A 20,675-nucleotide genomic window follows, 5' to 3' on the forward strand; every position below is an offset into this window, starting at 1 on the left:
AGCCGACGTGGCGACACTCGACTCGAGCGCGAATGAATTTGTTCGAAATTCTTCAGATGAGCCGATTTCATTGGGTCAGGTGTGACTTTATAGCCTGACGCTCAGTAATAGTGATGATAATGATATTAATAATAAACCGAAGCTGCGTTTTTGTCATCTGGCTTTGTTTTTAACGCAGCACGCTAAAACGATGGCTTGTTCCGCAGGCCGTACAGTCACATCTGGCTCATGAGCTTTCTCCAAACTAATATTAAAGGCTGTCAGTGTGTGAATGCTTTGTAACCTTTGGCTTCCAAGGTCGAGTTATGCCACTGTGTCCCTAAACAGCTGCTACTGCCTTGCAATGTCTCGCCAAACTTGGGAACATACTAAGTCTTTCCCATGAGGACAGTTGGAGCGCTGTAGATGCTGTTTGGTTGTAGCCTCTGTACGTGTTTTCCCAGCTTTCCTTTAAACAGGAAAGATAACCTGGAGGGTGTTGCTGTGATTTGACGCAACGCCTTTAGACACACAGGAATGTTTTGTTTTTTTTGTTTTGTTTTGTTTTTTTGCTTTCTGTCATTGAAGCTTTAACGCAGAATCACATTATTGCTCTCCCTTGTTTCTCTCTTTCCACAATCCCCATCTCCATGTCTCCATAACCACCTCTTTCCCTCTTCCTGTTCTTCCTGTTCCTCACGTACCCTTAACTTTTTTTCTTTTTCCACCATCTTCTTTCATGACTTTCTTTTCGTCTGGCTCTGCTCCAATCCTCTTTGTTTTACCCATCCATTTATATATCTTTTTTTTTCTTCTCCTTTGATTTGTTTCCCTTTTGCCTGCGCCTCTCCCTCCATTATCCCCCTCCCCACAGGCTTGTAAGCCCAATCACAGTGCAGAGGGCGGGGGCTCGGGTCAGTCTCTGCCTCCTCACGTGGGCTCGCTTGGCCAAGCGGACGACCAGTCCTGCCCAGCCAAGAGGAGGAAAGCCTCCGGTCCTGCCAAGGTAAATATGGCAGTTGTTTCCCTCGTAGTAAGCAGAGTTTACTCAGAACTGAACTGGGGTGGCAGAGGCGGTAATTCCAGTTTCATTCACCTTAATACAGCTTCTTTTTGTTTTTTCACCTCAGGGTGATTCATGGGCCAGTAATCCAGCACAGCCAGTCCCCAACTGGTACCTCTCACCACAGAAATTACAGGTTAGCAACATTTTCATCTATTTATCTTAAAAAAAAAAAGGTCATCATTATTTTTAGGTGTCACATGGTTCTCACTCTTTCTGTCTGTCTTCAGATGTTGGAACAGTTACGGAGTAATCGGGCCAACTTGAAGCCGCCGCAGCTCCAGATGTTGGAGCAGCTGGAGGCTCAGCTCGCCATAATGCAGCAGCACCAGCACCAGGTATTGAACAACTTCTAGCATATTCAAAGTGATGAACAGCATCGCTTTTCCCTTTTTGTCTTGAATTTATCCTATTAGTTTACAAGAACGCTGCAGAATAAACGTGAGAAATTCACAGCGAGGGTCGGGTGAATGTTTTGGGTTTAGATCAGCACTGACTCTGGTGCTTCTATAAACACGGTAGTTAAAGGCTTTAAACTGTGATGGCAGAGTAAATAAACTCACTAATCCAGAGTGGGTAAACACTGCCTGATCTCCAGCCCCACAGCATTATTCTTAAATCACTCTAACGGTGAGCTGTGGCATGTTGAGGCATTAACCCGTCGCATCTTGTGCCAAACCACGCATCAGTGGTGGAAGGTTTCAACACTCAGAGGTGAATGTTTTTGTTTGTTTTTGTTTTCTCCTGGCTGCTTCCATGTTTGTCTCAGCTCACCCGTCTGGTTTTTCAGATGTGATAAATCACTCGCCGGCGATTATGATTGACAGTTTCAAAGTATTGTTTTATTTTTCTTTCACAGATGAGACAGAGCGCCTCAGGAGGTCAGGTGCGCCCATCTCTCCCCAACGGCCCCACTACCAACTCCCTCCCCTCCCCCAACCCCAGCCTGCACCCCATGCGGCCCCACCTGGGACCCCACCGGCCACCGTGTCCGCCTCAGCCACTGGCCAACGGGCCCGTGGGCTCCGCGCCGCACGGACACTTGGACCCGCTCCCCGCGGGTGACAGTAGTAACAGTAGTAGTAATAGTAGTAGTAGTAATAATAATCAGCCAGGGCCCGCGCCCACAGGACCCAACGGAGACGTGCCTTACCTGCAACCTGCCGGCAGCGGCGGTGCAGCACTGCTACCTCACACCTGCACAAACACGCAAACACAGGACGCCATGCCGCGCCAGGCCCTGCACCTAAACTCCTCTCAGGTGAGACGCCTCACTGATGGGCTTTGTTCTCTTTTGTTTTTTATTCCAGCGCTGGTGACGGTGCCTGCTCTGCTCTCAGCTGCCGTGTTAAGTAATAGATAAAAGCGTGATTTAATCCACAGAGCTACGTTCATAAAAGCTGTCAGAAACCATTGACATTACTTACATTTTTATTCATTTTAATTTGTATTTTTATTGAATTCATTTTTTCTACGTCTGTTTTCTATTATTATTTTATACACATGTGACTGTGCATCCACATGGGCACATTTCTGGCTCTGACACAGAGCCTGTATAAAAGCCCAGCTTACACATCATAATTACAGCCACACGTGTCCATGGTTACTGCCTACGAGTGCACTTCCTAACAGCTGTGCTCTTTTTCCTTCAGGGGCTTCAGAAGGGGTCTGTTCCACATGGCTCCAGCAGTGAGGGGACCCTCTCTCACCCCGAGACCCCCAACTCCACCACCCTCGCGCACCCCAACAATCAGGTTGGACATTCCACTAATGCCCCGTCGCCGCGGCCTCATAACCACCTCCCATCCCCGCCCTCCCTCCCCCACTCCTCTACCTCAGGTGGAGCAGGACCCAGTGTGTCCGCTACCAAAGATGGCAACGCCACAGCCGCGTCCCTCGGCAACGGCAACTCTGTGGTCAAGACACCGTCGCCGCTGCCATCAGCTGATGGCAAAGCAGCGCAGGGGGACGGCCTAGCCAATCACATCCACTCGGATGGCGGCAAAGTGGTAGAAGGCGGCGACAAGCCGAGCCTTAGCGCAGACAATCCTAGGCTATCTGCCCTGCTGGCAGGGGGGAAGGGTCCAGAGGAGAGCGAGGGGCCGTCAGAAGGGACTGCGCCTGCGGCATCCACCACCTCGGATCCCCACAAGAAAATCAACAACATCCACCCGGCCGTCCTGCCCTCCACCCCCCACGCACAGGGCAGCTCAGCTGCCTCCTCGCCCATCTCTGCCATATCCACCGCCACACCTTCGCCCAAATCCTCAGAGCACACCCAGGCATGTGGCCACAGTCCTGCTGGCACCGCAGCCACTGCACCCGCCGTCAACGGCAACAGCAAAGGAGGTATTTCCGAGGACTCCCAGAGCCCGCTGAAGGCTGAGCCGCCTGCCGTCACCAGTCTCAAAGCTACGCCTCCGCACGGACACAGCTCCTCGTCGTCGTCATCGTCGTCTTCAATATCCATCTACCCCAGCTCCACAGACGTGCTGAAGGCCTGCAGGTGAGAAGCCTCATTGTTTTTCTTTCACATTATGGAGTCTTGCGGATGCACTCAGACAGCACGCTTCTTTCCTCTCGTCAGGAACGATCGCATTGGCGTTGTTGTTGTTGTTTTTTGGCGCATGCACAAAGAACACGCAGTCAGGCTGCGACAGGGGCTTTAAGTGCATTAGCAAAACACCAGTTTTCTGGCATCTTACAAACTGAGAGTGACTTAGAGCTGAGTATGTTCTGGCAAGAACAGCACTGAGTTAAGTGTGTTTGAGGTACTAATGGAAATGTGCAGCTGCTCCCGTGTAAATGAGAGAAAATGCGTGTGCCTCGCTCAGCTAATTTAGTGCTGAAATGTAGCGTTTAAGGGTTTTCAATTATGTAACCTAATGTTTGGAACATGTCTGGAATGTTCTCCAAAGTCGTAGCAAAGTTTAAGACCATTTTTTTATTTGCTGCCTGTGCAGAATGAGAGCAGGATGGCCGGGCTGTGTGGGTTGTTTTGAGCATGTCTCCTCCCTGTGGAATTACAGTGTAACTGCAGTACTAACAGCAAATTATTATGTAACTGTCAACAACACCGAAGAAGGCTACTGGGCAGTCTTGTTGCCATGCAGATATTATTCAGTTAAACGGAGCCCTTCATGTGATTACAGACCTTCCATCAAGTGGAAATAAATGGTTTGAGGTTTTGTTTTTTGTTTTTTTTAGTTTACATTTTTTGTATTAAAATGTGCCATCACACCTTGCAAGGTTCTAATGATACCACTGATATTGCTGAGAAGGAATTTGAGAGAAGTGTTTGCATCACTGCTGTGGCTGAGGAGGTTTTGTGTGCTATGCATGTGCAGAAACCTGGGGAAGAACGGTCTGTCCAACAGCAGCATCCTCCTCGATAAGTGCCCCCCGCCACGCCTGCCACCTCCACCCTCACCAGCCCTGCCCAAAGACAAGCTCAACCCTCCCACACCTAGCATCTACGTGAGTATTAGCCATCAGCAAAATAAGTACATTTTAAATTTCTTCAGTTTTTAGCGCCCGAATTAAAAAAATAATTACTTTCTGTTTCCTGTGGCTGGACCAGCTGGAGAACAAGAGAGATGCTTTCTTCCCCCCGCTGCACCAGTTCTGCACAAACCCCTCCAACCCCGTCACTGTCATTCGAGGACTGGCTGGAGCTCTCAAACTGGGTAAATGGCTCCGTTACAAACGTGTGTGTGTGTGTGTGTGTGTGTATGTTTGCCGTCACAGAGATGATCGGAGCTTCATCTGTGTGCGGGTGTGTTTCTTCACGCAGACTTGGGTCTGTTTTCCACAAAGACGTTGGTCGAGGCCAATCCAGAGCACCTGGTGGAGGTCTGGACTCAGCTCTCCCAGCCCGCCGATGAGAACTGGGATCCGACCGGCACCAAGAAAATGTGGCGCTGTGAGAGCGCCCGCTCCCAAACCACCATCGCCAAATACGCCCAGTATCAGGCCGCCTCCTTCCAAGAGTCCCTGCGGGTCAGTTCCACTTTGCCTGTCACTTCAGAGAAGGATTCAGCTCGACTATAATCCTGAACTCACACTTTTTTGGTTTGTTTGCAGGAAGAGAATGAAAAGAAGGCACTAAAGGAGCCCTCAGACACAGAGCCAGCGTCAGCAGAGAGGTACCTATCAGCGTTCTTTAATAAAGACCCAGGTTTAATTATTTTGGCCCTGTTACAAAATCTCCAGGCTCTGATTTTTGTTCAGCTTTTCTCTGGTTTTCTGCAGAAACATAATGCAGAACATACTGAACATATTTTCTGCGAGTGATTATGGTCGTACTCTGTGTGTGGCTTATTGGGAATTCTCTGTGTGTCTTAAGTGCTGCCCGCAAAAGAAGGGGACCTTTGAAATACATCAAGTTTGGAACCAACATCGACGTGTCGGACGAACGGAAGTGAGTCTCATCTCAAAGTCTCATCTGCCTTTCATAGCTTGTCTCTCGAGAGTGTAACCCAGAAAAAACAGAGCTGCCTGTGTGAGAATCTGTTTGATTTCTTTGCTGTCCCTGAGTTAAAGTCTGAACTATTTGAGCAAATTTCAACCAAAAATAAGAGAACTGCTCATCTGAACCATGTTAAACTTGGCACTGTGGACACGTACGCAGCAGTACATCTGCCTTATTATTGTTGTTGTTATTAATACGATACTTTAAACAGTTTGAGTTAAGCACCGCTCTCGTCTCACCTGCCAGGTGGAAACAGCAGCTCCAGGAGCTCAGCAAACTCCCAGCCTTCGCTCGAGTGGTTTCCGCCGGCAACCTGCTCAGTCACGTGGGTCACACCATCATGGGTATGAACACAGTCCAGCTCTACATGAAGGTGCCTGGGAGCCGGATACCAGGTCAGCACACTAACAAGAAATTATGTCTAAAGTATTCATTTAGTTATTTATTTTTGAAGTGGTCAAAGAACATTTGTTCCCTCCCCCACCCCCCCACCCAGGTCATCAGGAACACAATAACTTCTGTGCCGTCAACATCAACATTGGACCAGGAGACTGTGAATGGTTTGCAGTACCGGAGCCCTACTGGGGAGTGATGAGCAACTTCTGTGAAAAGTAAGGAGCTCTTTATCTTTCTCCTCTCGTTCTCTCAGCTTATACGCACGCGCCTCCTAACCTCTCTTCTCAAACTCCTCCTTCCTCCAGGAACAACATCAACTTCCTGATGGGCTCGTGGTGGCCTAACCTGGAGGACTTGTACGAGGCCGACGTGCCCGTCTATCGCTTCATTCAGCGCCCGGGCGACTTGGTGTGGCTTAACACTGGCACAGTGCACTGGGTGCAGGCTATTGGCTGGTGCAATAACATCGCCTGGAACGTGGGACCTCTTACCGGTATGAAGTCATAGAAAGCATATTTTCTCTTAATAATAATAATAGTATTAGTAATAAACCTTTTTCACCCACAGTTATAGCTCAGAAGCACTGAGGTGTGATTGAAGGGTTCTGATCCACAGCCGGGTTGATTTTATTTTCGCCGCCAGAAGGAAAATCTAAAGCAGCCGTTACACTCCGCCAGAGTCCGCTGACAGAAAACGAGCAATTTTACCTCCAAAGCTGGAGTTTATGTACTCGTGTTTCTCCTATGAGATTAAAAATATAGAGGCTGGCGGCTTTGAAAACAGCTTTTAACCACTTTTAAACCCGTCGTTACCCTTGACTGAGGCAGGCCTCGTATTTCAGGCCATCTCTCTGCTAAACATCTGTTACTGGAAAAGTCTCTATTTGCTCATCAGCTGGGAGCCAAAGTTGAGAAGCATTCAGAATATGAATACATTTGTGATGCTCTGACCTTTCTCCGTAATGTTTCCCTGCTGATTTTTGCCCTTTTCAGCTGATTAACGAGCTGACTGCAGCGCAGTTTTAAATCCACGTAGTCTGTGTGACTGTTTATGCTTACGCTGACTGATGAAGGGCTCCTGGCTGTCGGCATCCCGTGCGTGTCTATGTCCAATAAAGTCCAGAATGTTCTCCTAAATCTTTAAACTGCTCTTTCAGCTCACCAGTACAAGCTGGCTGTGGAGCGATACGAGTGGAATAAGCTCCAGAGCGTCAAGTCCATGGTTCCCATGGTGCACCTCTCCTGGAACATGGCGCGCAACATTAAAGTGTCCGACCACAAGCTGTTCGAGATGATCAAGTAAGTCGCGGGGGCTTCTGCGGCTTCTTTTTTTCCTTTCTTTTCCACCCATCGCTGACGCCTCTGTTCCCGTCACAGGTACTGCTTGCTGCGGACACTGAAGCAGTGCCAGTGGGTGAAGGAAGCCTTGGCGGCAGCCGGCAAGGAAACGGTGCTGAGGCCGAGGACCAGGGACGAGCCGGCCCACTACTGCACCATCTGTGAGGTCAGTGAACAACACCGGGAACATTGCAGCACCAGGGGTGTGAATTTTAACAGGATGTCACATTTTTCTGGCTTTGCAGCTTTTTCGAGTGAAAGATAATAGTCGTCGGCGCAATCGTTCCCACTCACATCCTGAATATTACTCTGCACCCTGGATTGTTAGATTAGAGAAGTTTAGTCCCTTAACTGCGTGTTTCACGTGTGAATTATAAGCATGTGGCTCAGGTAGGTAGAGCAGGTCGTCTGCTAATCAAAAGGATGATAGAAGAGGATCAAAAGCGCTGTATAAGAGCCAGTCCATTTACCACATAATGTAAAGTAAATGTCAATAGTAGAAATGAGCAGCCAATTTATTTTATTTAATTTCCCACCACTGTGGACGTGTATAACCTTTAATCTAACACGTGTGAAGGAAAGCAAGCATAGGCTAAATCCTGCTCGTTTCCCCTCCTGTTTCCTTTTTTTGTTGTTGTTTTTGGACAGCATGAGCACTTATTGCGATCAGCTGAATTAAAGCCGGCTCGGTTTTTGTTTGCGTTAATTAACAGCTTCGTTAATGGGTCGTATTTAAGCGTGTGGGGGGGGGGGGGGCTTTCAGCTGCTTTTTTAGAAAAGCTTTCCATTAAGCGTCTTTTGTCAATTGCTGTGATAATCGCAGACAGTTGCAAGAGAAACTCAGCCTGTGGATTTAGTTTTGTAACGCGTGTTTTTGTGTGTGTGATCCACAGGTGGAAGTGTTCAACCTGCTGTTTGTGCGCCGCGAGCTCCTGTCCAAGAAGCAGTGCGTGGTCCACTGCCAGGATTGTGCCCGAAAAGGCAGCGCCGCACTGGACGACTTCGTGGTGCTGGAGCAGTACAGGATGGAGGACCTGATGCAGGTCTACGACCAGTTCACATTAGTAAGTCGTTAGATTTGTCAGTGCCCCAAAGCTCATATCACTACTATTTACACACAACCGATAAGTGCCATCTTATTTGCCGATAGCTGGCCAGCAGGGCCGATATTAGCCCATATGAAACATCAGCAGTGGCGGGAACTCACTGCAGAGGATTTGAACTTGAGGAATAATCGCTCTGTACCATCTCTCCTTCTCTCTCTGCGCAGGCCCCTCCTCTTCATTCATCTTCGTCTTGACATTAGGCGACTCTTCTTCTGCTGTGGAGCCATGAAGCCCATTTACAGGAACTTGTACTGAGATCTAAAAAAACTGAAAGAACAAACATACACGGACCATTTCTGATATTCAGGAAAGCCAAGGCCGACTCTACCCGACCCCCTCATCACCACCACCACCACCCACCCTCTCTGCCGCCCCTTCTGTATGGCTGGTCTCCATAGCGACGGCTGGAGGCTGAGGCGGCGGAGCGTGTCTGTCTATGCAACCCCTGTACAAAGAGCCCGGCGGAGGGCCTTCCACAAGAGGGCGCCACACCGAGCTCCATAACGGGACTCTTGTTTTCTCTCTTTCCCTCCTCCTCCTGTTCTCCGCCTTGCCAGGCCACCCACCCACCTCTCCTCCCTCCCCACTCCTCCTCTAGAGACAATGGCTCAGCCCTGTTTTAATTGAGGACTTAATCAGATGATCGGGAACAGGGAGGGGAAGGTGGGGTGGGGGGCGGGGACAAGGGGCAGGGGTGTTTTGTAGATACTTGTTAACTCTCCCAACTGGCAACACCACCCGTAAAAGACTACTGACTTGACAACCCGTCTTTCTCTCTCTTTGTTTCTTTCTCCTTGTTTTCTATTCCGATGACTGGGTGATTTTTTTTTCTTTTTTTTCTTTTTGTGGAGGGGGGTAGAACTTCCCCCTCCAAAAAAAAAATTTCTTCAGTCCACCCTCCTCCTTCTTCTCCCCCTTTAAGGAGCACTAGCCTAACTGGTCTTTTTCTATGGTAGATAGTAACTTTAAGAGTTTGGAAAAGCAGAATCCTCCCTACCTGACCCCCACCCACCAAAAAAATAAAATTAAAAAAATTTGTAATGTGAAGAATTTAGGTGAATTTAGGTTCTCCCCCCTCTCCCCCCCCCCTTTTTTTTTTTCTTTTGTTCACAGCTTTTATGTATTTTATCTTCGTCTCGTTCTTTTCAAAGCTTTGATGTTTTTGTTTCTTAGGTTTAACAAAAAAATAAACAAAAAAAAATAGGGAAAAAAAACTTACTAGCCAAGTCACAAAGAAAATGGGTTGCACATAGACTTATGGAATTAAGTTTAATTTGTGATTTTGTTTTGTTTGTTTTTTTGTTTTATGTTTCTAATCTTGATGTAAATTTACACTATTTATAAATACATATTTATTGCTTGAAAATATTTGTTGATGGAATGCTGTTATTTTTTCCAGAGTACCTGCCATTAAATTTGAAGGAGTTTTGTCATTTTAACACGACTCCTTTTACATTTTATATATATATAAATATAAATATATATATATATAAATAAATTGCTTAGCAAGCGTTGTACAGAAACGGACATTTAAAATTGTTTTATTGTTTGAAGAATGTTTTATGATGAGTCAATAAACACAAAGTTGACAAATTATCTGCAGTTTTCTTGTTTTGTTTTTTTTTGTTGTTGTTTTTTGGCTTCCTGGAACATACAAAGCACATTCGTATACATTCAGTAGGAGTAAAAATACATGAAACAATGCAGGTGTTGGGTGGAGGCCTGAAACCCAGCAGACAATGTAGCTGTAGACTGACACACACAGATTCCTACACTGTATGCCAGGTTCAGAACTTAACCAGGTTCTCAGAATTTCTCTTACTTTTATTCGAGAAACAAACTCTACAGTCCCCGCATGGCCTCGGATCAACTCCGCCTGAGGCTTTTTTCCACCCAGTGGGTGGTTATTTGAGACACTTCTTAGAAATTTAAAAGGTGCGTAGTAGAGGAGATCACAGGAAAAGGGTGTAAGCTACACAGAAAACTCAAACAGGAAATAATACACTAATCCTGCTAATAAGGAATTTCAAATGCCAGTGGGAAAAAAAAGAAGAAGAGCAAAATATATTAAAAATCACCTAAAGATTGTATTCAGAATAAGGCGGCTGTCAGCAGAGACCCAGTAGCCAGATGTAGCTGCTGCCAGCCCCACAGGATCTACACTGACTACTGAGCAACCGCTGGGTGCCCTGCGGCTCTGCAGCTCCGTCTGGAGCCAAAACTGGAGCCACTGTTCAGCCGAGATAGGAAATGATGAGGAGGGGAAACGACTTCAAGCTGCTTCAGACTGCTGCGGATGTAATGCAGGTGAGGATGTGGATACAGTTTGTAATGACATAGTCACACGCCAATAAATTAAAAAAACAAGAGAAAACACTTTTTTTTTTTTTTTTTTTTTTTAACATAGTGCTCCAACACAAAGTCCTTGAAAATGAGAGGTACATACACTTGAACATGCTCATTTTACATAGAAGCAGAGCCACTAACAATGCTGCAACAGGCAGACACCCTTTTCCCGCTTGCACCTTCACCCTGCCAATTTCCTCTGTTGACAACGTGCAAAAAGGTTGTTTGCAGGAGTCTATTTTCCACATAAGATCCTTTGGTAGTGCAACAACCCTTTTTACACTCCCTGCAACAGCGAGGAAGTCGTTTTTGGTGTTCGTGTCTTCCGATGTGTTTTAATTTAACCGAGCCACTGTGGGTAAATCACTGAAAACGTCCCAGACCACTTAGTCTCTTTTCTCCTGTACAGACTTGTTTCATTGTCTAATCTTTTTTTTTTTCTTAATTACTTGATCATATTGGATGTTATATAACCACCAGTGACATGGAAAAATGTGTATTCCCTGGCTGATTGGCAGTGGTTCCTGGAGGTTGCTGGCTATTGCTGGGCAATATTGGTTGCAAAGAAGGTGCTGCACCAAAAACCTCCCAGTGATAGCCACGGTCACTGGAGTTTTTCCGACTTTTGTCTGCACATACTGGCTAACTATTAGCCTGAGCGGTAGAAAAACTCAAAAAAGCAAGATGCAAACTGAAAATGCAGAAGGTCTGCCAACTTTTACTTTGAAGGCAGACGGTCTTCATTTAAGGTTTTTGTTGCACTTTTTTTTCACACTTCTGCTACAGGTTGGAGAGCAGCTGGCCAGTGTTTGTAAGTCCATCACTTCCATTCAAACTATGACTGCCTTAATGTGCTAGGGGCCAGAGCAGTCACAAGCTTTTGCCAAACAGCTGGGGAATACACATTGTTTTCTAGCGACCGTTGGTCTGTAGGCCTGCGTTACTGGGGACTTTAGCAATCAATTTCCCAGCGACTGCTGTAAAGTTTGCTTTGCAACTGTAGGTTGCCAGATGGTCACTGACTGGTCTCTAGACCTGAGTGACCGGGGCCTGATTCACTATATTCTAAAGTGAGTATTGACTGTCAAACGTGCAAACTGTCTAGCGCAAAAATTCATAGTTCCCTTTAGGATGAATCCTATAGATTTGACATTTCATCAAGCAGCAGCATTTCCTATTTAGCAAGTTCTACTTTACATGGTAAATTATTGACATCTGTATAACGTCCTTCATGTTGAAATCTACTAAAGGAAGTCAGTACCTATTGACTTCTATTTTACAATGCCCAACTGTACAGAAGAAATTAACGTGTTTATACCTTGGGACAAAAGCACTTTTGGAAGTTTTTGCTAATTTTTGACTGACAGGTGGAAGCCGGTGATAGATAGTATAAAAGATGGATGTAGCCACTGTGATGCCAGGTACTGGTTTCTAAAGTCCCGCGTTGAAGCCTCAAGATGAGTATTTTTACCGTCTCCATCTTGTGGCGAAACGGGATGGGACTCGCTGTGAAACTGCTTGCTTATTGGCTAACAAATCTCAATCTCTTAGCAAATGAGCACAGCCTGAATAAAACTCAATTCTGAAATGCAAAATACGATCTAAGCATCAAAGTGTTTAGAGGTCACATCAGCAGAAATTAATTGCTACATGTAGCTGTAGCTGCTAGTTCTATGCTAGGCTTCACTTTAGTTAATCTGCATCAAAACTGGGCCTCTTAACCTGTTTGGGCCGTTGATGCTTTTTTATATATTGCTAAATTCTGCTAACAGACCATCCACGAAGCTGGCTCTAGTGTTGGTGGGTGAAATTCTAGCTCTTTATTAGTCTGTTACTTAGTACTGATTAGCAGTTTTATAGATATATTTTGCTAACTTAGCACTCCATCTTCTTATCTTATTTTCATTACTGCTAGGTACACAAAAATGAAATGGTGTCAGCCTTGAAGCTAAAGTTGAACCTTCGAAAAGGGGTTTCACAAACCAGTGAATGACATCACAGCAGATACGTCTGTATTTTAAATATTGAACGTATGTTAGCATTTGGCTATAGGGGTTGCTGTGTCTGAAAGAACAATGGTTCAGGTACATGTGGGAAAAGAGTTAAAGTTCCTTCTTTGTCTCGCTTTTTTTTTTTTTTTTTTTTTGCTTTTTAAGCAGCACACAGTTCCTCTGCACCCACGCTGAAAACAAGATGGCCGACTGAGCCCGCTCAGACTGGTTGTCGGTGTCCATCTTGACTGCCACAGATGGACACTGGAAGACTTCACGCCTCCTTTTCTCTGGAAAGTCGACTCTTCTGTTTGACAGTCTGACAGGAGGCCTGGAAATAAAAAAAGATGTCTGGGTGAGAACGGCAACCGTGGCAAGAGGACAGTTTTATACTATTGTTTGTTTCATACTCAAACAACGGCAAATATTTAAAGCAGCAGCAGGCAAAAAGTGGTGCTTATACGTGCTGTATGTATTTTGGACAGTGTAGTACAGTGTGCCTCTCTGAAACATTTTCACTCGACACCCACAAACTATTATTCTGGCGGAGGCGCACAGGAACAAAACCAAGTGTGGGCTGAAATTCGTGATTCTAGGAAACAAGATGCCAGCTGTAATGTCAGTTAAGAAGACGGAGACTTCCTGTTGGCTGTTTGACACGACGAGGGAGGAAATGTCAGTTTTGTGCTACAAGGTTAAAATTAAAAAGTGTAGGGGGAGGAAAGGGTGTGGGGGGCTGAGGGTTTTTCTTTTTTACTCTACTTCGCCTCCATTCATCCTTCTGCTCCCCCCCCCCCCCCCCCCACACACACACACACTTTTCCTTAACATATGGTATGGTTAAGTACACTAAACTGTAACTATTCGCTCTCATTTCCCTATATATACTACCCTACAGGAATTCCACATAGCCTGGACCACCAACCAACCCCCTCAACCCACCCCCTGCTAGTGGTCCTCAAATCCTGCCTACCTAACAATGTCTCCCTGTGTCACAGCAGGGGATAAAGAAAGCGGGAGAGATTTAAATTAGCGGAGTGATCGATATCCCCTCCGTCCCTACCCCTTCCCACTCCCACCCTGTTTTACCTTCCTCTCTGCCCTCTCTGGCATTTCCGCTTTAGTGAGAAACAGACAGGTGGCCCTGACTGCTAATTTTAAACAGGCCGATTGTCTGCTTGTGTTTCCCACAGCTATGTATAGATGCCAGCAATAAACCAAGTAGGTCAGTGTGTGACAGACACACACACACACACACACACACACACACACACACACACACACACACACACACACACACACACACACACACACACACACACACAAACAGGGCCCCGACCTCTAAAAATGTGTGACTTGTCCATTCATCCACTCCCACTTCTGTTGCAAAATTATCCTTCCTGATTGGCTGTCGTTGTCAGCCAATGGCAGAGCTTCCTGCTGCCCATTCATAAAACCCAGGGTCATTGAAGATAATGTGGTATGAAGGCATGTGCGAAGGAGGAGAAGCAAGCCCACTTTTTTTTTTTTTTGAACTTTAGCGTCATGGAGTGCAACCACGTTTTTGATGTGAGAGCTTGACGTTACTTAAATGCAGATTACAGAAAAACAACAAAGCAGGTTTAGTAAATGCGAGCTCGATCTGGAAACAGTGCAAGCGGCGAGTAGATTTGAAATTTGTGCAGCTCTGTGTCAAATTCAGACCTTTAAATGAAAAATGGCCGACTGCAGCCTTGACACAAAAGCATCACATTCCTTTCTGTTTAATAAGTAATGAATGGTGGGCCTCTCAGACCCCGATACCCCCCCCCCCCCCCCCTTGTTTTCTCAGGTTCTCACTCTCTCAATCCCCTTCCATGCCTCATATTTTACTCAAAAGCTTTTTTTTTTCACTTTACTTCTTTTCCTTGCTCCTCCTGTTTTTCTGACTTGTTTCATAGTAACCATCCCCTTACCCCCCCTCCTGAGAGCTGCACATATATATATAGAAAAGTGTGACTGTGTCAAAGTGACTCACTTTGCGCGCAGCTTAATGTGTGACATCCAAGGCTCATAGCTGTGAGGGGTGAGGGAGCCAGATGAAACATTCCCATTCAATTAAGAGCACCTCATGTTTTAGGCTAATCAGCTGGTAATACTGACTGGAAACTGTTGCTTTTGATATTTGTTTTTTTAAGATCAGGACACTGAGATTTCCTTGCTAAACATTATGAAGATTAATCTCTTTGATTTGTGTCCTGTCTGCCGGAGGTTTCTTCCTGTTAAAAGGGAGTTTTTCCTTCCCTCTGTCGCCAAAGTGCTTGATCTAAGGGAGTTGTCTGATTATTGGGGTTTACTCTGTTTTATTGTAGGGTCCCTGCAATATAAGCAACTTGAGGCGACTGGTGTTGTGATTTGTGGTTATATAAAAAAAACTGAAATGAAGTGAACTGCAAGAACCCACAAGAACTGCAAAAATCTGTATAGACCTCAGAGTTTCACGACTGCCCATGAATCTGTTTGCACACAAAACCCCCCAAATATTTGCAGGAATATTGGGTTACCATAGTGAGTTGGCACTTGGAAGTAGCAGGTTTGCAGGTCCTGTTTAAAGGGATCTTTTTGGGGGTGAACGTCACGCCAAATGGCACTCAAAGCACTGTAAGAAATCCGGTGTGTATTTCCAGAAATATGGACGTAGTGATTCAAACAAATTTAGCTTGGTGTGAGCAGTTTCATCCCCCAACCAAAAGTAGCAGCTAGCTGACATTGCAGCTCAGCTGAGAAGGGAAGTGGGGGACGCCATTCATGTTTCTTTCCGGTTAGGATCCCTGGTTTGAGACTGGGAGGAGATCGTTAGTGTCCCCTTATTCAACTTATCCCGAGCCCAGCTAAACGGGAGGGTTGTGTCAGTGAGTGTATCCTGTGTAAAACAAAACAAAACAAAAATCTGTGCCAAGCCAAACACGCAGATCCATCTGCTGTGAAAGTGAGCAGCTGAAAGTACCCCACATTCATAAGGCATCTTACATCAACACTTTCTATATGGATAAACTCATTTTGTGGTGAAATGTCCCTTTAGCACTATTTCAAATTAAACTGCCTGCAGATAAATAGCAGCCATGTACATGATTACTCTTAACTCTTATATCTACTTGATCAAATGTAAAATCAGTGCATGTCAGTGACGACAGACTGATACTGTTATAAAACGCAAGCATGAAAAAAACATAAAATCTTTATGTTCGAAGCCACCGAGATGAAACGTAAACCGTGGCCTCCATCAAATGAAGAGATGCGAGGCATGTTTGTGACGGGCTATCCAAGATAACAAAAAATACCAGGAAAAAAAATCGAGGTGCTACCCATTGCCATGGAAACGGAGAGTAATTAGCACAGAGTGCTGTTCAGAGAAAAGCGGAGAGGAAGAGGGAGCATGATTTTGTCTGTGTGGGATGTTGGCCTGTTTTCAAGAGATGGGGAATGAGAGGAGGATGAGGAGGACATGAAGCAGCCTCCGCGCTGCAGGTTTCAGGTGTCCTTGCAGGCCGGAAAGGGGGGGGGGGGCAAACTTTCACTGCTTAATTTGATTAAGAAATCATCAGTTGGCGTTTTTGGAGGAAAGATCTGGGCAGATTTTCTCACTGCTGCTCTATCCAGCACCCCCCACACCCCCTCCTCCCTTCCTTTCCTGAAGCCTCGCTGCATGTTTATACAGAGACTGCGAGTGGAAAGCTGGGTTCAGCTGTTGATCTGGCTCATGCTGCTTACAGTCCCCCATGTACTACGGATGTGTCTGTCCATCTGTTGGTCACGTGACGTTCAGTCTCACTAATGTGATTTCTGACAAAGAGGGAGCGCGACTTTGTTTCCCAGCGCTGGATATCAAAGGCTGAGCCACCAAAGTCAGCGCACTCCTTGGACTGGCTGTGTTGACTTTTCAAAGCATGAGTAATGTTTGATATTTAACGTCGACGTCACTGAAACGGCAGGACGTTTTGATGTAGAAAACCATTCTTTTGCATCGAATTTTGAACGTATGTTTAATAGTCGCTTTTAAATCAAGAGTCAGAAATGATGGATTTGAAGTGTGGGAAAGTCTTGGAACGACCCCACTGATAATCCAGGAGCGGTGACGCGTCCTGTCACCGATTGGCCCTGGGCTTCCTCACATCAATCATACCACATGACACATTTCCTTGCATAACCTTCATTACTGAACTTTTATTTATAAAGTTGACTCAGGACGCTGCTGTTTATCCCAAATGTCCCTCAGATTCATGCATTTTCACTCAGTGGCCTGCATTTTCTAGGTTTAGTGCCTTGCTCAAGGACCGTGAGTTGACCCCTTGGGGTTGCAACAGGATTGCCCCCCATGCAGAGCAGCTCTACCAGCCAGCAGCAGCTCTAATCTAAATCTGATCTTTAACTAGACGATGCTTTATAAGTGCATTTCTCATCCAGGTTGGAAAAACACCCACACAGTTCAACAACTCCTCAATCACCCTCCTCTCTGCAGCAGCTAATGGCAGCCAGGAGCCCACGAGCGCGTATATGCTAAGAACAATTATGCAGATGTGTGCTAAAACCACTTTGGTGGTATAATCCAACAATCAGTCCATTATAGTAATTGTCGTTAGCGAGTGGGCGATATATGGCTTCGACAGAGACGCTGAAGAACAGCCAGCCAGAGCTCTGCTGGTTTTATGCAAATTTGGCAGGCTCCATTTAATATGTCAGATGTAATGTGGCTGTATTTCTAAAATTCTGACGTTTGAGCCGGCCTCGGAGAGAGTCTGTGTGTGTGTGTGCGAGACCACCTGTGGGTTCGTAGGCAGACGTTAACGGTAAAAGGAAAATTGATTGAAATAATGAACCAGGCCGCTTTTCAAAGGGACCGTGTTCGAATTATCAGAAAGGGGAGGGGTCAGCTTGGAGGACGGTTATGGATTTTTATTATTTTTATTTTTATTTTTAAGGAGCAAAAGGTCTTTAAACTTCCCAAGTACTGCAGCACAAGTGTAGCTGCTGGAAAACAGTTACATCACATGCTTTTTGTCTACGTCATGACCCGCTACGATGCATGAAGCAGGCAAAAAGCTTGTGATGTAACCCTGCTCATGTCCTGCCCTGCAACTAAATGCAATTTCAAGGTGTTTTATTTGAAATTACAATGTCATTACATTTACCTAAAAATCCTTAAAGGTAGGTCCAATAGAATAAGGTGTTAACAAGCAAAGTTTTTACAAGAAACAAAGTAAGTAGTGTGTAAGTAATTTGAATTTGTATGTAATTTTCTGGTAATTTAGCGGAAAACAAAAAAGTATTTTCCCTCATTTTATATTGTAAATATGCTGTACTTTTTGGGGCACGGGCTGTATGGTAGGGTGACTTGACCATGCCCATCTTTCTTTTTCTTCGTTATTTAATAATCATTACATTGATGTGCATGAATGATTTTCTATTATTCAGTCGGCCTTTTTATTTCACTCACGCTGTACATTACTTACCTAATTTTCTGTAAAATACCCAGAAGTTGGGCAAGGTTATGACACTTCATAATACGGCCGTCGCCTCCAACAGTACAGCATGCTTGAGATGTTGTTTGTTTTTCTGCTAACTTATGAGGAAATTACGCATTACTTAAAATGACTTAAAGTATAATTACTTGTTTCCTGTAAAAACCTGATTTGTTACCCTACTAACTCTAAGTATTTTAAATAAGTAAATTACATTGTAATTTCAAACAAAATACACTGAAATTCCATTTAATTACAGGTGAATTACACCCTAAGTCATTGGCTGTTTTATGAATTGTTACCTTGTGTCTTTGTGACAGGCTTTCCTATCCAGAAAAGCTACACTGTATCACCAATGTATCCTTTAAGAGGAAACCCTTAAATAAGGCTTGTTACAGCTAGCAAGAACTGAATACGATTTCTCTAAGTGGTCATTTTAAGCCAGGAATTCCCCATAATTTTAAACATATCAGACATTTATCAAACAGAGTTTACCTTAAAGTTAACAAGTTCTCAATGCAATTCTACAAATAAAATCAGGTTTTGTCTTATTAAAAATCTCCAAAGGAGTCATTTTTACACGTTCTCTAAATCATTTGACTCAGCTAAACATCTGAGGTAAACTCATTATTATTATTATTATTATTATTATTATTATTATTATTATTATTATCGACATTTGTAGTTCTCCTGCACTCATACGTGCTGAGGTCATCTGACTCGCTTTGTCCAGTTGTAACGCATCAGCTGGGAGCTTAGGGGTGTCATGTGAGGAGGCAGCATGTCAGCAGCAGCAATAATGTGGTTACCGTAAAAAGGAAGGCAAGGAATGTATCCTAAATTCAACCCCGGTCCTCCTCCTCCCTTTCAGTCATGGGTTCTCCGCTGGGTAATCGCATACCAAAAACACAAGAATTTCCCCCTCTCTCCTCTCCAGGCAGGGGCTACCCCCCTCCCTTCCCTCTTTAGTGTAAAGCGTGATGAATTTCACCCGGAACAAACCGGGAACTTTATGTGTTTAAGAGTTTTTTCTTTCTTTTTTGTTTTCTTTCGTTTTTTGTGGTTTGAAATAAACTAAATATAGAGACGAGCATACTTAGTAATAGGAAATGAATAATATGATATATATTTAGTAATACCAAAAATAACTGCAGTCCAAACATGTCATTATTCATATTAACTCAATAGGCGACTTGATTAATTGATAGTAGAATGGCTGAATTATTTTATTTATTAATTAAGCTGTAAAGTAATTTCAAAGCAAACATATAGAATTAACTATATTATAATCTTATTTATAAGCATAAATACGGTATATATAATGTACTGACAGCCAATATGGGAAAGGAAAAAAAATGATATGATATGATATGGGTAAATATTGCGAGTTTGTGCGGCTCTTATTCTGAAACTCGCAACCGGATTTGCGTGCCTTGGTGTCAGAGTTTTGACAGCGGTGGCATCGGTTCTGAGAGCGGCTTTGAGAGCGGTTTCCAAACTGCACTTAATGTGAAAAATAGAGAGAAAACGCCGGGCGCATTCCTGAGACTCAGAGACATCCATGCCCGACCGACACAGACACAACTTGTAGTCTGTGTGTGTGCATGTGCAGGCGTGTGCGCCCGCGCACGAACCGTGCGTCTCTGCGTGGGTGGAGAGCTTGGAGACCACACACTTTGCGCATTGCCCCCCCCCCCCCCCAATCCCCCCCAACACACACACACTCGCAGGACCGAGTACCACACTTGGCACTCAAAGTAACTAAACATTCAAGTTGACAAAAAGAAAAACACAACTTGAATGTTGAGCAGCACTTAAGATATGTCTTTGGGTTTTTTAAAAAAGTGCGTAAAAATGCCCCTCTGTTTTTTTTTTGTTAACCAAGTGGTGAGACTGAAATGTGCTCCATGGAGAAGCCCCGCATGGCCAAAAGCAGAGCACAGCCGAGGTGATGAGGTGGGCTTTGGTCAGCGTGAGCGTTCACTTGAGGAAACCGGTGTTAAATAATAACAATAAATAACATTAATAACAATAACAACAACAAGAGCACGGTATTGTTTTCACGGTTTCCCGTCCGATCACACTCCGCGTTGCGCAATCTGCATGGATAAAGCTGTGAACGGAATGGTGCCGACAAACGAGAGAGAGAGTGAAAGAAAGTCTATTAAAGTTGCTTTTCTCCAGCACGGGCTGAGGCAGCAGCAGCAACACTAACGGCCGGCGAAAGTTGTTGTGCCTTCCCCGGAGATAGAAAGCGTCGTTATGAAAAGTGGCTCCACTTACCGTGGCTGGCTCTGCTGGCCGCATGTCCCCATGAGAACACTGTGCGTGTGTGCACAAGACGCATGCCGATACTAGCGGTCGGAAGCGCAGCGCGACACGTCAACGCGTGCTGCTTCCCATATCATAAAAGAGGAGGAGGGGTAGTGGTGGTGCTGGGGGGGTGGGGGGGTCTTCAGCTGCTGCCTTGGTGGTGCACTAACTGGGG

At 45.1% G+C, this 20,675-nt stretch overlaps 1 protein-coding gene and 1 long non-coding RNA gene across 3 annotated transcripts in view; one reads left to right on the plus strand and one right to left on the minus strand.

Moving 5' to 3' along the window:
* Positions 1-9,377, plus strand: part of LOC146642551 (lysine-specific demethylase 6A-like) — a 35,611-nt gene extending 26,234 nt beyond the window's left edge. For both annotated transcript variants that reach the window (XM_085398558.1, XM_085398559.1), the window contains 17 exons: positions 854-985; positions 1,110-1,178; positions 1,273-1,380; positions 1,902-2,303; positions 2,695-3,548; positions 4,390-4,519; positions 4,623-4,728; positions 4,836-5,041; positions 5,126-5,187; positions 5,388-5,462; positions 5,760-5,908; positions 6,010-6,124; positions 6,215-6,402; positions 7,066-7,207; positions 7,286-7,412; positions 8,140-8,310; positions 8,517-9,377. In XM_085398558.1, coding sequence (XP_085254684.1) covers positions 854-985; positions 1,110-1,178; positions 1,273-1,380; positions 1,902-2,303; positions 2,695-3,548; positions 4,390-4,519; positions 4,623-4,728; positions 4,836-5,041; positions 5,126-5,187; positions 5,388-5,462; positions 5,760-5,908; positions 6,010-6,124; positions 6,215-6,402; positions 7,066-7,207; positions 7,286-7,412; positions 8,140-8,310; positions 8,517-8,546 — 3,066 coding nt within the window. In that variant the 3' untranslated portion in view covers positions 8,547-9,377. The remainder of the gene's footprint in view (positions 1-853; positions 986-1,109; positions 1,179-1,272; positions 1,381-1,901; positions 2,304-2,694; positions 3,549-4,389; positions 4,520-4,622; positions 4,729-4,835; positions 5,042-5,125; positions 5,188-5,387; positions 5,463-5,759; positions 5,909-6,009; positions 6,125-6,214; positions 6,403-7,065; positions 7,208-7,285; positions 7,413-8,139; positions 8,311-8,516) is intronic.
* Positions 9,378-9,877: 500 nt separating this feature from the next.
* Positions 9,878-20,583, minus strand: LOC146642552 (uncharacterized). The gene is made up of 2 exons (XR_014909643.1): positions 20,471-20,583; positions 9,878-13,020 (listed from the first exon to the last, which is right to left on the minus strand). It is a non-coding gene; the product is annotated as an uncharacterized LOC146642552 (long non-coding RNA).
* Positions 20,584-20,675: the final 92 nt, after the last annotated feature.

Source organism: Rhamphochromis longiceps, linkage group LG23, assembly GCF_057381845.1.
Source record: "Rhamphochromis longiceps isolate RC_006_pf linkage group LG23, R_longiceps_female_GT1.1, whole genome shotgun sequence".
Lineage (NCBI taxonomy): Eukaryota > Metazoa > Chordata > Actinopteri > Cichliformes > Cichlidae > Rhamphochromis > Rhamphochromis longiceps.